The 15,584-nt window shown below is 43.3% G+C and overlaps 1 protein-coding gene across 1 annotated transcript in view; it reads left to right on the plus strand.

Moving 5' to 3' along the window:
• LOC105467729 (RRN3 homolog, RNA polymerase I transcription factor) overlaps positions 1 to 12,576 on the plus strand; it is a 37,454-nt gene extending 24,878 nt beyond the window's left edge. Inside the window, exons 13-18 of the mRNA XM_011717405.3 lie at positions 1,370 to 1,500; positions 2,368 to 2,552; positions 4,318 to 4,426; positions 7,218 to 7,370; positions 8,977 to 9,064; positions 10,363 to 12,576. Coding sequence (XP_011715707.2) covers positions 1,370 to 1,500; positions 2,368 to 2,552; positions 4,318 to 4,426; positions 7,218 to 7,370; positions 8,977 to 9,064; positions 10,363 to 10,524 — 828 coding nt within the window. The 3' untranslated portion in view covers positions 10,525 to 12,576. The remainder of the gene's footprint in view (positions 1 to 1,369; positions 1,501 to 2,367; positions 2,553 to 4,317; positions 4,427 to 7,217; positions 7,371 to 8,976; positions 9,065 to 10,362) is intronic.
• Positions 12,577 to 15,584: the final 3,008 nt, after the last annotated feature.

Here is a 15,584-nt window from a genome sequence, read left to right on the forward strand (position 1 = left end):
TATTTTTAGTAGAGGCGGGGTTTCATCATGTTGGCCAGGCTGGTCTGGAACTCCTGACCGCAAGTGATCTGCCTGCCTCCTGCTCCCCTAAAGCATTGGGATTACAGGTGTGAACCACTGTGCCTGGCCCACATTCCCTTCCCGGTACACTTGGAGAGAAAACAGATTGCTTCCTGCCAGCCCAGCTAGGTGCTCCGAAAATGTCATCCTGCCTTTTGGTCGCTAGGTGGTGCTCTTCCCTTAAGCCTTTCTCTATTAAAATCTCGTGGGGTAATTAACTGTATTTCCTTTATTCTTCCTAAGGGTTAAGTTGGAAAGAATAGCCCAAACCAATTTATTAATCTAGAATTTTAAAAACTTTAGGCTGTGGCTTTTTTTTTTTTTTTTTGGTGGGGGAAAGAATATAGAAAGCTTTTCCTTCTCTGCAGTGGTTTTGTGGCTTTCTAGAGGTCGGGAGAGTGTTGGTCATGGGAAAGGAGGTTGAATTCTGTCTGCCCACATGAGCGCGCCTAGCTTTAGAACGGCGCTATTTAGGAGAAGTTGGAAGTTACACCCTTTGGTGAGAAGCTGTCTGTTTTTTTCCATCATTGGCGGAATTACTGAAATACCAGCTGTACATTAGTCCGTGTTTCCGTTCATGGTTGAGTTCAGTGTGTGCAGAGACTGGAAGGGAGCTTTGCACTCACAGGAGTGCCCGTGTGGAGCTCCGTGGGATGTAGGTTATTGTTGATCACCAGTTCTGGCTGACATTGGAATCACTTAAAGAGCTTTTATAATACGCAGATTCCAAAGCCCTGTCACAAACCTATTGAATTTGTACCTCCCAGGTTGAATTTTTTTGTTGTTTTTATTTTGTTTTGTTTTGTTTTAAAACGGGGTCTCAGTCTGTCACCCAGGCTGGAGTGCAGTGGCATGATCTCGGCTCACTGCAACCTCTGCCTCCTGGGTTCAAGTGATTATCCTGCCTCAGCCTCCCTAGTAGCTGGAATTACAAGCACCTGCCACCATGCCTGGCTAATTTTTGTATTCTTAGTAGAGACAGGGTTTCTCCAGGTTGGCCAGGCTGGTCTCGAACTCCTGACCTTGGTGATCCACCCGCCTCGGCCTCCCACAGTGCTGGGATTACAGGTGTGAGCCAGTGCGCCTGGCACCAGGTTGGTTTTGATGCTTAGCTAGGTTTGGGATCCATTGAATTAACACCTGAGATGCCTTTTGTTTTTAATGTTATTCTCTCAATATGTTTAAAAAATGAAGACCATGACATACTAGAACTTTTTCCTACATTGGTGAAGTAAAAATCTTAGGATTTTGATAGCCAGATTATCTTAGGCATTAAAAAAGATCACACCGACACCCTCTCTTTTTATAGGGATTCGCAGAGGCATTTTTGGAACATCTCTGGAAAAAATTGCAGGATCCAAGTAATCCTGCCATCATCAGGCAGGCTGCTGGAAATTATATTGGAAGCTTTTTGGCAAGAGCTAAATTTATTCCTCTTATGTAAGTAGCCTAATTTTCCAAGTACTTTTTAATATCATGCTTTAAAAAGAGTATAGCATTGTCTCAAGTCAGAAATATCTCCCGTTTTTTTGGGTATGTTTTTAAAGTGAATAAAATTCCTACTCTGTGCAAGATGTTTATATTTCTAAGCAGTGATTTTAGAATAAAGGGTCTCCTTTTTTTATATATAAAAGCCCGTATGTAAGGCTTTTGTCATCTCTTCTGTGTGGTTGCACTTAAAGATCCATTTGTTTTTGTGGATAGAGAACAGTGTTGTATACTGTTTTCATTCTTTTTGTAGGTTTATCATTTTTTCATTTGCGTTCCGAATCTATTGTATCTGTTAAAGCTGAAGAAAAACCCTTTTAAAGGTAATAGACCTATCTAGAAGGCCAGTTTCTTCCAGTGGCCCATGAAGATATCTTTGGACAAGGATGCTGTTGAAACCCTTCCCCAACCACAAAATTATTGACCATAGGACTTGACTAGGATGCATCAGGGAATACTGAAGTCCACCAGACTGTCTTTCTTTTGGGAGATGTTGGTGAACGTGTCCTGTTTGGCCAGTCACCCTAAGAGGGTGCCTTTGAGATGGTTAGGAGAACCTGCTTTCCATCCCTTGGGACGTCCTTAGGGGCTCACCTGTTCCTAGAAGGTCAGAGCTGCTCTGCCTTGTAATTGGAAGCTTGTCTTCCTACGCACCCATCCATATCCTTCCTTTCTTTGCTTTTCCTCTGTGCCCATGGGTATTATTTAAAGAAACATATGAACTTAGCGTGGTTTGTAATGAAAGGCAGTTGTGTGTTTTTATGTTATTCTGGTTTTTTTGTGAAATATTAAGTTGACTTGAATTTTTCTTTTTTCTAGTACTGTAAAATCGTGCCTAGATCTTTTGGTTAACTGGCTGCACATATACCTTAATAACCAGGATTCAGGAACAAAGGCATTCTGCGATGTTGCTCTCCATGGTCCATTTTACTCAGCCTGCCAAGCTGTGTTCTACACCTTTGTTTTTAGACACAAGCAGCTTTTGAGCGGAAACCTGAAAGAAGGTCGGTGTTGTGGGAGTGCGGGACTGGATTTTCCTTGGGTTCTTGTCACCCTTTAGAATGGTGATTCTTTACTTTTTTGAGATTTTTATTAAAAACTCTGGATTCAGAAAACTGCATGTACACTCAAACTTTTAATAATCATTTCAAGCAGCTCATAGGCCCCTGCAAACCCCTTAAGATGGATTTGAGGTTAAGAAAGAGGTTTCTGCTTTTGAAGGTTTGAAATGTGAAGATGTCTGCAGAGGTGAGGCTGAGCCCTGGGCTGTGCCAGCGCCCCGTACAAAGCTTCAGGTGGATGTACCTTCTCTTTGTTGTCCTTTTAACAGCCCAGTAAATGGCAGGTGTTCTCCCTTTACAGACAGCACCAAAGCACAGGGGAGTCATTTTCCCAAGATCACATGGTTATTGGCAGGATTAGAAAACTGAAGGCAGGTTCAGCTGAGCCTAAAGTTTGGGTTTATATAGATTAAACTCTGCCTGAAGCCTTGAGACTTAATTCACCAGTATTGCTTTGCTAATTTCTAATAGTTACTTATAATTCAAATCTGTCAGTTGGAACTTATTAGATTAGTGTATTTTAGTTGAAGAGAGTCTCCAAGAACAGTGTTTATAAGTCATTGTAAATTGTTCTGTTTATGTTTATGAATAATTCACATGGTTTTGTGGGCCACTTCCTCTCAAGCGAGGTCCCTCAACCTCACACGATTGACATTTGGGTGCATCATCCTTCATCGTTGGGGGTTGTCCTCTGCACTGTAGGATGTTTAACAGCCTCTGCCTACTAGCTGCCAACAGCAGTCCCCGACCACCCCCAGCTGTGACAACTAAAACTATCTCCCAAAATTGCCATGTGTCCTCTGCGGCGGACATAGTCTCCTTGGGTTAACAGCCAGAGCTCTAAACTGAAAGTTGTACGTGTTGCATTATATATATTTACCTACATTCTACATGCTTCTGAAAAGATGTTGTATGAACTAGTCGGATGAGGTTTTATCACAAGGTTAGTAAATATAAGCTCTGCTTTTCTTCGTATAAATTAATGCCAGGAATCTGAATTGAAGATCTTGTTTTTGTAAGCTGTGACATCCCATTTAGGTAATTTTTATCAAAATATGCATCAAAGAAACTCCTAAGAAAATACACTTAAGTACAAGTTGGTCAGCTTGCCTGTTAAAATAAATGTGATGTCTTTCTTTTACTCATGTAGGAGAGAATTATATTCATTAAGAAAGTGGTTTCTGTCTAAATTTGCCTTCTGTTGAGGTAGAAGGCACATTTGGAGTTCTCTTGTTTGGAAAAAAAAAACAACAAAAAAAACTACAAATGACTACTGTGTACCTGAAAACAGCGCTCAGCTTCACTAATGAGACGTGCAAGCTAGAATCAAATTGTTGTTTTGTTTTGTTGCCTGTCATGATCGTTAGCTGAAACCAAATCACAAGGTGTTTTTCCCCTCTGTATTAACTCAGCATATACTGAGCTTACAAACGTGTGAACTTCCAGTTGTCATGGAATCTTACAGCCTGCTACTTCCTGAGTTTTCTTTAGAGAAGCTGCCTTGGTGATCAATGAATGTGGTTAGCCTAGTGATACTCTTCTGGGCCATACACTGTGTGATTATCTGCATGGACCTTTATTTAAAGCATTTCTGCAAATAATTAAGTTTTTTTTTTTTAATGTGTGATAATTTGTGCTATTAAAGATATCTTACACTTTTCACTTACATTTGTACCTCTAAAAAAAATCTTTTTTTTTTTAACCAAAGGTTTGCGGTATCTTCAGAGTCTGAATTTTGAGCGGATAGTGATGAGCCAGCTAAATCCCCTGAAGGTTTGCCTGCCCTCAGTGGTTAACTTTTTTGCTGCAATCACAAAGTAAGTTATTTACACTTTCTTGATGGGAGTTATTTAAAATATTTTTATTTATGTTTATCTAGTATTATAAGAGTCTGTTAAATTTCTGTGAAATTAGTAACATTATAAAAGGCCAGGCGTGGTGGCTGACACCTATAATCTCAATATTTTGGGAGGCTGAGGTGGGAGGATTGCTTGAGGCCAGAAGTTAAAGACCAGCCTGAGCAACATCGTGAGACCCTGTCTCTACAAAACATTTAAAAAAATTAGCTGGGTGTGGTGGCCTGTGCCTGTAGTCCCCACTACTCAGGAAACTGAGGTAGGAGGATCACTTGATCCCAGGAGGTCAAGGATGCCGTGAGCCATGATTATACCACTGCACTCCAGTCTGGGCTCCAGAATGAGGCCCTGTCTCTTAAACAAAAACAACCCAGTCTTTGCAGGAAATATTGTAATACAGCTATTGTTTTTGTACTTTAATGGCATTGGAAATTGCTGCTACTTCTTATCCAAAGGGCATAATTCAGCAGAAGCCTAGGCACTTTGAAATAAGTAAGGCAGCCAGTAAGCTGAGAGGGGCAAAGCCATAGATGCTTATTAGAGTGACTCCTGTAATAGTAACAGAAATAAACTGGACGTGAGGCAAATGTTGACCAGTAAGAGATTGGTTTAGAGAGTACTGTTCTCTCAGGTCTGGTAGCTATGGTTAATTCATAGCCTTTCCTCTGTGCCAGGCAGTTCTCAGCACTTTACGTAGAACTCATTTGATCCTCAACCCTCTAGGATGAAACCCTGTTTATCAATGGGGAGGTGGAGGTACAGAGAGGTGACATCACTTAACCTGAAGTCATAGAGCTAGACTGGCGGCACAGATTTTAATGTAGTCTGGCTCCTTCGTAAGCTTTCACTAAGTTATTCTGCTTTATGGAGAAAGCGAATTGGAGAATTGAATATTTAATGAGGATATTCAGGCCGGATCATAGCCTATAATCTTCAACAGGTAAGAGCCAGCAGCTTGCTGAGCTCCTTCAGCCTCTTTAGTTCTCCTTTGCTAGGCATCTGGTTCAAGGTAGCCTCTCTGAGATCTCAGTGACAGTGAAGGATTAGGAAAAGGCATCAAGAGGCCAGCAAGCAGCAGCAGTGGGTAGGTGGCTGGAGGCTTCAGCACGCTGGTTAAGATGGCGGGCAGCTCAAAGAGTGAGGACGGATGAAGAAAGCAGAGGCCGCTGCCCTACTATATTCTCGGGGTGGGGACAGAGGACTGCATTTGTGAACCAGCCGGTCCAGGGGCTCTCGATTTGGGGTTGGCATGCGCATTAGAGGTACAGAGTGTGATGCCATGTGAGGCTGAGAGCAGGGGAATGAAATAAAGGTCTCTGCCTAGGTACAGATATTGTAAATAAAGGTGTGTACTGTTCTGCGGCTGTTGCTTTTGCTTGCTTGATGGTTTTGAGATTGAACCATATTGCCACAAAGCTTTATTTTGATTTTAACTGCTGTGTTATGTTCTGGGAATCTTTTTTATTGAGTCTTTGTTGGGATTTCATTTGTTAGTTTTTGTCTTTTTTTTTTTTTCCCGAGACAAGGTCTTGCTTTGTCACCCAGACTGGAGTGCAGTGGCGTGATCTTAGCTCACTACAAGCACCGCCTCCCAGGCTCATGCAGTTCTCATGCCTCAGCCTCCCGAGTAGCTGCGTCTACAGGCACCTGCCACCACATCCAGCTAATTTTTGTATTTTTAGTAGAGATGGGGTTTCACCATGTTGACCAGGCTGGTCTCAAACTCCTGAGCTCAAGTGAACCGCCTGCCTTAGCCTCCCAAAGTGCTGGGATTACAGGTGTGAGCCACCGTGCCCGGCTGGCTGTGTTCGTGTTTTAGTGCTCAGGAACATTCCTGTGTGTGTGTCCTTGTGTGTGGACACATGCTTCCTTGTCACACACCCAGAAGTGCGGTCAGCTGCAGGGTTGTAGGAAATGCAGATCTTCAACTTGACCTGATAGTGCAAACCACCCTCCAGTGTGGTTTTGCTGATGTGGCCTCCACCAGGAGGAGGGGTCAAGTGCCGTGAGCCTCGGCTAACAGGACAGAAATCGAAGTATGTGGCTTGAAGTTGCCATGGTGACCTGGGAACCTGAGGTGGAGAGTGACAGAAGCGAGATCTAAGTCCTCATCTTGGAGAAGCTATCCAGTAAATAATTTTTCAAGTTGCTCAATCATTTAGAGACAACTACCAGAAAAATTAAGAACGTAATTGTCTTTTTGATTTTATGCTTTCTTCTGTGCATTTAACTGTTCTCACTCTGCATGTCTAGCCTGTTTCTGAGGTCATGACTTAGTCAACCCCATGTTCCTCCTTCAGTAAAGGCTTATTTCTTGTTCGGGGCTTCTTCAGCAAGTCTCTTCACCAACCGCTATTTCCTCCGGAGTAACTCCTGAATCCCTTTTCCACCAACCCTCTACTTCTTTTGCAAACAGTAAAAATAAAGACACCTGTAGTTATGTAATCTAAGAGTTTTGCCTTGCAAACAGTTATTTTTAATGAGTAATATCTATTACTCAGTAAAATCTAAGCCCAGTTTTGCATTCTGAGTGATAGCCACATTTTCTTTCTCCGTAGCAAACTTGCAAATAGAAGACCCAGAGAATGGTACCCTAAAAGTGTTACTTTCTGCTTTATATTGTTATTTTCACTAGCACTTGTTATGTTCAGCGGTTTCTCTGTGGTGGGTACAGTTGTCACACGCAGCTCACATCTGCACAGTCACTCCAGCGTGTTAATGCCTCTGTCTGTGTTGTTTTTTTGTTCCACAGTAAGTACCAGCTCGTCTTCTGCTACACCATCATTGAGAGGAACAATCGCCAGATGCTGCCAGTCATTAGAAGTACCGCTGGAGGAGACTCGGTGCAGACCTGCACAAACCCACTGGACACCTTCTTCCCCTTTGATCCCTGTGTGCTGAAGAGGTAGGTACTTTAAACTTTGACGCTGGAGGAGGTGGATTTATATGTGATACATGTTTGCTCTTCCCAAGATTGGGATTTAGGGCTCTTCGCCAGAAGTGGCCCTTCCTCGCTGTTGATGAGCGTCTCGTGGTCTCCCTGTGAATATTTCACAGGCCCAAAGTGGAGGATGCCTAGCAGGACTTGCTGAGTGGCGCAGGCACCCCAGAGTGGGTGGATCTTTGCCTCACTAGGAGCCAGACTGATACCAAGGGTTTTTGTTTTATTTTTTATTTTTCTTTAAACTGTTATTTAAACATATAAGGTTGTGGGGATAACAGTGCCAGGATAGGGGAGGGTGCTGTCTTTTCTTGCTGCATAATTTTCTGTCAAGTGCCTTGTTCCTTCCTCTAGAGACCACATCCCATTCTGTTGCACTGGATAAACAAAAAACAAACGATTGCCTGGGCGCAATGACTCACGCTTGTAATCCCAGCACTTTGGGAGGCTGAGGCGGGCAGATCACTTGAGGTCAGGAGTTCGAGAGCAGCCTAGCCAAGATGGTGAAACCCTGTCTCTACTAAAAATACAAAAATTAGCCGGGCGTGGTGGCAGGCGCCTGTAATCCCAGCTACTTGGGAGGCTGAGGCAGGAGAATTGCTTGAACACGGGCGGTGGAGGTTGCAGTGAGCTGAGATTGTGCCATTGCACTCCAGCCTAGGCGACAGAGTGAGACTCTGTCTCAAAAAACAAACAAACAAAAAAAAAAACACGATTTATGTAGATAAATCATTCTAGAAAACCAGTGGGCCAGCCTTAACTTGGCACTTGTATAAGGAAGCAGGATTTTTGCTTATTATGGTTTCTAAAATAACTAGCAGCATCATGACCATCTGGGATTGTCTGGTCCCTGAAGTCTTGGTTGACTGAAACCAGATTAGTTGTTTTTCCTAGACTTACTTTTCAGCAAATTACTACAGAAATATAAATAAGAGAGTTCCAGAATATTAGTTTCATTTTCATTTGGATATCCTACATATAACTGACTTGTCAGTCTTTGTAAAGTTTAGAAACAATTTCACTTGAAAATGGAAAGATGAAAAACAGTAGTTCAATACTCCATTGGCGTCAGTGAATGAACTCTTATACAGAAAGAGCCACATTAGTTACAGCATTTACATAGAGGGTTTTTTTTTGTTTTGTTTTGTTTTTTTGAGATGGAGTCTTGCTCTGTCGCCCAGGCTGGAGTGCAGTGGCGTGATCTCGGCTCACTGCAAGCTCCGCCTCCCAGGTTCATGCCATTCTGCCTCAGCCTCCCGAGTAGCTGGGACTATAGGCGCCCGCCACCATGCCTGGCTAATTTTTTGTATTTTTAGTAGAGACGGGGTTTCACCGTGTTAGCTAGGATGGTCTCGATCTGCTGACCTCGTGATCCACCTGCCTCGGCCTCCCAAAGTGTTGGGATTACGGGCGTGAGCCACCGCACCTGGTAATAATTTAATGTAATTATTTGAGCTGTAGTTTTCACTTCTTGGTTTTGGGTAATAGGTCTTGTGAGAAAAGATCCAAACTAGTTTTGACTTCTGCTGAAGTATTTAACTTGACTTTGAAATGTGATCTTTGTTGACAGGTCAAAGAAATTCATTGATCCTATTTATCAGATATGGGAAGACATGAGTGCTGAAGAGCTACAGGAATTCAAGAAACCCATGAAAAAGGTCAGTTTGTGATTTATTGAGCACACTCTCTCGGAATCGCCTTTCTGGTTTCAGGTCATAGTCAGATAGTAAGCGGCAAGTCGCTCATGCGTGTAATTCCTGCACTTTAGGGGGTCAAGGCCAGAGGATTGCTTGAGACCAGCCTGGGCAACACAGTGACACCCTGTTTCTACAAAAAAATTTTAAATTAGCTGGGTGTGGTGGTGCACACCTGTAGTCCCAGCTCCTCTGGAGGCTGAGGTGAGAGGTCAAGGCTGCAGTGAGCTGTAAATGCGGCTCGGCACTCCAGCCTGGGTGACAGAGCAAGACCCTGTTTTCTTTAAAAAAGCACACTGAAACCATGTCTTACTCCTTCTACCTTTATAAATTCCAAACCCAGGTTTTGTTGTTATGTAGAGTCAGTCTGTGGCTTTTTTTGATAAATTGCTTAAACGGGATACCTCACATACTGACATGTGAGAAGCAAAGGTTGATTACAAATTAGCTGACCAAATTTAGATCTTTGCTACTTGCGCATGCTCACCAAGTAACAATCTCCAGTTGACCCATGTTAAAATTGCCCCAGCAGTTTCCATTGGTTTTATAGATCTTCATGGATGGGTGGCGAAAATGCAGGTTGCAACATACCCTCCAGGTCACATGAGGCGGAGCTGAGACAGTTACAGTTAGAGAGGAAAGTTAGAATCCAGTGATGAAGAATTTTGCTGCTCTGTTGCTTGGGAGCACATTTGTTTTTGCGTTAAAAGCAGCTTCAAGATGGCTTTTTTGTTGTTTTTAATAAGGAACCATTGGAAAGGTCATTTCATCTTTTTCTTTATGTTTTGCGTTTGTTGAGGGGCGTGTAATTCATTCACATTGTGTTAGGTACGAGAGCTCTAACACTGGGCAAGAATGACTCGTCATGTTTCCTGTCCCCACTGAGCTTCAAATCTGTTTGCAAGTCAGACTTTAAACAAATGATTACAACATATGATGAGCAGGTATGTGGGTATGTTGGTAAGAAGGAAGTGCTTCTCAGAGGGAGCTTTGTTCTGTTGTGTTTTGTTTGTTTTTTTAGAGACATGGTCCCGCTATGTTGCCCAGGCTGGATTATTCGGCACTCTTGAACTGAAGCAGTCCTCCCACCTCAGCCTCCTGAGTAGCTGGGGCTACAGGCGTGTGCCACTACACTGGCTTTCTTTTGAAATTAAGATACTTTCTTCACCATCTTTACAGACGTAACACCTTCTTGAGGAAGGAATTGTTGAAAGCTTTTCATTCAGCACTGATCTTACTGATGATTTCTGATGTTTCTACAGGAGATAGTGGAAGATGAAGATGATGACTTTCTGAAAGGTGAAGTGCCCCAGAATGATACCGTGATTGGGATCACACCGAGCTCCTTCGATGCACATTTCCGAAGTCCTTCAAGTAGTATGGGCTCCCCACCCATGTTGTACATGCAACCCAGTCCCCTCTGACCACAGAGATTTGTGACTGAGATGTGACATTTGGGATTCCCCATCACCCATCATGCCCTCAGAACCCAGCTCGTGCCATTGGGCATTGATGGCATTGAACTAGAACGAGTGCCTGCCTCGGCTGTGGCACTGCCAGGTTAGACGGAGTCAGGCATCTGAAGACTAGGTGGGTTTTTTTTTTTGTTCCCCTTACAGACAAAATGAAAAGACTGTCATGTGCAATATTTTACAGTGGGGTTGATGATACATTTGGAAGGATTTGCTTGTTTAATATGTACATTTTTTGTGTTAACAGCTTTTTGACACAGTTACCGGGTAATTTCTAATAATAGGCAGCAGACTGTTTTCACGGGTCGCTGTTCTGACATGGGTTTTGTCAGATCCGTGGTACTGGGATTTTGCTGATCAGCTTTCAGTGAAGAATCCTGTAGGATAAAACTGCTATTTAAAGACTTTAACTAGAAAGTGTTTATTTGGCCGGGCGCGGTGGCTCAAGCCTGTAATCCCAGCACTTTGGGAGGCCGAGACGGGCGGATCACGAGGTCAGGAGTTCGAGACCATCCTGGCTAACACGGTGAAACCCCGACTCTACTAAAAAATACAAAAAAACTAGCCGGGCGAGGTGGCGGGCGCCTGTAGTCCCAGCTACTCGGGAGGCTGAGGCAGGAGAATGGCGTAAAAACCCGGGAGGCAGAGCTTGCAGTGAGCTGAGATCCGGCCACTGCACTCCAGCCTGGGCGACACAGCGAGACTCCGTCTCAAAAAAAAAAAAAAAAAAAAAAGAAAGTGTTTATTTTGGCGACATTGTTCACCTTCTGCTGTATTGGCATTTGTCTGTTGGGATTTCAAGGGAGTGTAGAGAAGATAGAAGGAAAGCTGAGAGCTGGCGCGACGTGGTCTGAGACACAGCGTTGGAGCTGGCACTGAAGGAGATCTCCAGGGACTTCAGAGACCAATAAAAGCCCATAGGGAAGAGAGAGAAGATTTAGGGAAACAGAATCAGACGTGTAATATCCTTGGCACAGCGAAAAAATGGATTTAAAAGACAAAAAATGGAGGTCCAGGTAGATGTAATTCACATGGACTGAAAGTGAGCCTGGGCTTGTGTAAAACACACGAGATTGTATTTGACCCCTTGGCTCTCAAGCGTCCCGTTAGATCTAGAAATGCTCCTTGGTAGCCATTAGATCGAGTCGGTTTTGATCTGCATCAGTTGGTTATTGAGATTTCTTTGTTCAAACAGGAACATTTGTTTAGATTATTTGGTGTTATGGTTTTGCTCACAACAGTAGGTGGAAGTTCCTAGTGCGGTGTTCATGTGATGGCTGTGCGTATCGTAGATTCGGCCTGGTGAAATCCTTCTCAAAGCCTCTTTTTGTATTTTTATGACTAAATGGAGGAAGTCTTCAGAAGACCTCGCTTTATAACAAATTTGTGCACAACACTGCTAGAGTCATTTTGAAGCTCAAGCATTTTCACTTTGTTTCTTACATGTGTATTTTTGTTTACTGGTGAAAATGGCCATCTTTAAGCATATTTATTTTCTGCCACTTCTATTTATTTAAAGGCAAGCAATATTTTCTTGATCATAATATTTTGTAATGAAATACTTCTCTTTCCCAGGGCTTTGTATGCACTTGTATAATTACATTGAGGGAAATGTAGAGTTTGAATTTCAGTCTGTAAATACTTTTTTGGAAAATAGAAATTTTTATTGCTTTAAAGTTTTGGATACGGGTGGTTTTCTTTTCGGGTCTTGGTAGAAAGTCATTTGAGAACGTTAAGGTTCTCTTTTTAAATGCTGGTAAAATGTGGATTTTTGTATGTTAGATAAAATGAGTAAATGAAATTCCCCAGAAATTAATAGTAAGTGGGGTCTTTGTGGGTTGGGAAGTAGTTTTAATGTAGAAAGACATTTACAAATAAGTCTGTTTAATTTCAAAGGAGTTTGTGAAAAAAAATCCATGGTGAAAATAAAACAATGACATGGTTAATCTGGAACTTCCATTCTTATACCAATAAAAGGAGGTACCTCAATACATGTTCTTTCAATTGCTGTGTTTTGTTTTGTTTTTTAAATTTAATGTATGAAAGCATTTTGCAGTGGAAAACTCCTGAGGCAATGCTGTTGAAGAGGGAGAAATTGTGCTGGTGTGGCAGGGAGCTCGATGAACTTCCCTGGATGCCGGGCTTAGGATGGCTTCCATGTGCACCATATGAAGTACCCGCGACTCTCCCTAATCACACCCAGCCAAGAGTGATTGAGGCTTAAGCAGGTCCAAGGGAAGGAGACACTTCTTGCAAAAAGTTACAGGCTTTTGAAGGGACATCTATGGGGAAAAATACTGTAAAATCTCCTTATAAGTTACATGCCATCAATGGGAATTTTCCCTTTCACTAAAAAGCAAGCTGTCAGTTGTAGGCGTCTCCAGGGTCTGTCCTTTTGTCTGTGTGCTCTGGTTTGGTCTTCCTTGATGAGAAGTGGCTGAATTTTTACAAGTCAACTTACCGATTGCCACGGGCTTCCTTTCCTAACCAGCTGTTTGACCTTGAGCAAGTTACCTAACCTCTCTGAGCGCTAATTAAACTGTAAAATGGGAATAAGATACTAGTGTAAGGCTTTAATAATTCGATTCATGTGCAATTTAATGGCCGTTGTTTTCTTGTAAGAAAGGAAGCACTTTCATGGGAAGCTTTTTTTGGTTAAAGGTAACTTCCGGCTGGGTGTGATGGCTCACGCCTGTAATCCCAGCACTTTGGGAGGCCGAGGCGGGCGGATCACGAGGTCAGGAGCTCAAGACCATCCTGGCTAACACGGTGAAACCCCGTCTCTGCTAAAAATACAAAACATTAGCCGGGCGTGGTGGCGAGTGCCTGTAGTCCCAGCTACTTGGGGGGCTGAGGCAGGAGAATGGCGTGAACGTGGGAGGCGGAGCTTGCAGTGAGCCGAGATCGCGCCACTGCACTCCAGCCTGGGTGACACAGCCAGACTCTGTCTCAAAAAAAAAAAAAAAAATCCATTTCTTCCATAATGGTACCAACTTAGATCTGAACTGGAGAGGAGGAACCAGTGTGTTTCCCTTGCTAGGCAGTGCTTATGATGGTGGTTCTTAACCCTGGGTATGCCCTAGAATCAATCCCTCAGGGCGTGCTGAGAAACTAAGGATGCCCAGGCTCACATCACACACCAGTTCAACCTCTGATTGAATCAGTCTCCAGAAGAGGGATCTGGACATGGATGGTTTTTAAAGCCCTCTGGTGATTTGAAGGTGCAGGCTGCCTTGAGAACTGTTCATTGGTTTACAACTGCAAGTGTTTTTGTTTCAACTAATTGAACATCCAAAGCTCCACCATGTTTTCTTCCATCAAATGCTTTCCTTTTGTGTGTTTCAGTCTGACTGGATCGTTGAGTAGGATTTATAATGTATGTAATAATTTGGGGCCAGGTGTGGTAGCTCATGCCTGTAATCTGAGCACTTGGAGAGGTGAGCAGAAGGATCTCTTGAAGCCAGGAGTTTGAGATTAGCCAGGGCAACATCATGAGACCCCCATCTCTATGTTAAAAAATTTGAAAAACAAATTGAGATCCTTTCACTAAATATTTACTAAGGTTCTATATAATGTTCCATTTTTTTTTTTTTTTTTGAGACAGAGTCTCACTCTGTCACCCAGGCTGGAGTGCAGTGGTGCAATCACAGCTCAACTGCAACCTCCACCTCCTGGGTTCAAGTGATCCACCCCCTCAGCCTCCTGAGTAGCTGGGACTACAGGTACGCACCACCACACCCGGCTAATTTTTGTATCTTTAGGTAGAGATGGCATTTCACTATGTTGGCCAGGCTGGTCTTAAACTCCTGACCTCAAGCAATCTGTCCGCCTCGGCCTACCCAAGTGCTGGGATTACAGGCGTGAGCCACCATGTCTGGCCTCAAAAAATTGTAATTTAAAAAATACTTCCCTGTATATATTCTTTGAACCTTGCCATCAGCCTTTTTGTGAGGTAGGCAGGTTGGTTTCCTATCTTGAAACAGGCTTTCCAACATTGTAATTAGTGCTTTCTTTTTCTTTTTTTTGTTTTTGAGACAGGGTCTTGCTCTAATCACCCAGGCAGGAGTGCAGTGGCGCAGTCGTGCCTCATTGCAGCCTTGACCTCTCACGCTTGACTGACACTCCTGAGTAGCTGGGACTACAGGCCCGCCACCATGCCCAGCTAATTTTTGTATTTGTTGGAGAGGCAGGGTTCCCTATGTTGTCTAGCCTGGTCTCGAACTTCTGGGCTCAAATGAGTCCTTTGGCCTTTCAAAGTGCTGGGGTTACAGGCATGAGCCGCAGTGCCGGCTACACAGCTGCTATTGCTTCCTCATTGCCTGTAGACCAAAATTTGTGGAGCTGGGGTGGAAGAGCGGTAGGGAGTGGTTTCCTGCTTGTTATCTCGCTCATTTAGTCCTTTAGCGCAGGACTCAGCCTAGGAGATTGATAACCTGAGGTTACTCGAAAAAAGATCACCCCAAAGTGAAAAACCATTTAGGCAAATTGCACCAGCCCCAGGCAGAACCCATAGACCCTTGTTCTTCACCTTTGCACTTCCAAATGCCTCACTTTCATTGACTACTCTTTGCTCTGCAATTCCAATAATAGCTATCTTTAGAGTGTTCAGTATGTACCAGGTGAAACATGCTATTCTACAAAACCAGTTCAGGGAAGTTAAGTAGCTTGCTCCAGGCCAGCCTGCTCGTCATTGATCACCCTGGATTCAAACCCTGTTTTTAGCTCCGATTTTCCTAGTTGGGACTTACGTCATGTCACCTGTGTTAGAATGACTTGTTTACAGTCTAGGAGCATCTTATAGTGATGGAGAGCACTGCCTTTGGAATCATGCAAAGCTGGGTTCAGTCTTGGTGCTGCTACTAATTTCTACCACTTTGAGCAAGTTACCGTATCTGTTATGACGGAGGTGTTGATAGTAGCGCCTGGATTTGTGAGGACAAATGACAAATGAGGTGTTGATAGTAGCTCCTACATTTGTGAGGATAAACGAGAAATGTAGGTGTAATAATACA

Source organism: Macaca nemestrina, chromosome 18 (genome assembly GCF_043159975.1).
Source record: "Macaca nemestrina isolate mMacNem1 chromosome 18, mMacNem.hap1, whole genome shotgun sequence".
Taxonomy (NCBI): Eukaryota; Metazoa; Chordata; class Mammalia; order Primates; family Cercopithecidae; genus Macaca; species Macaca nemestrina.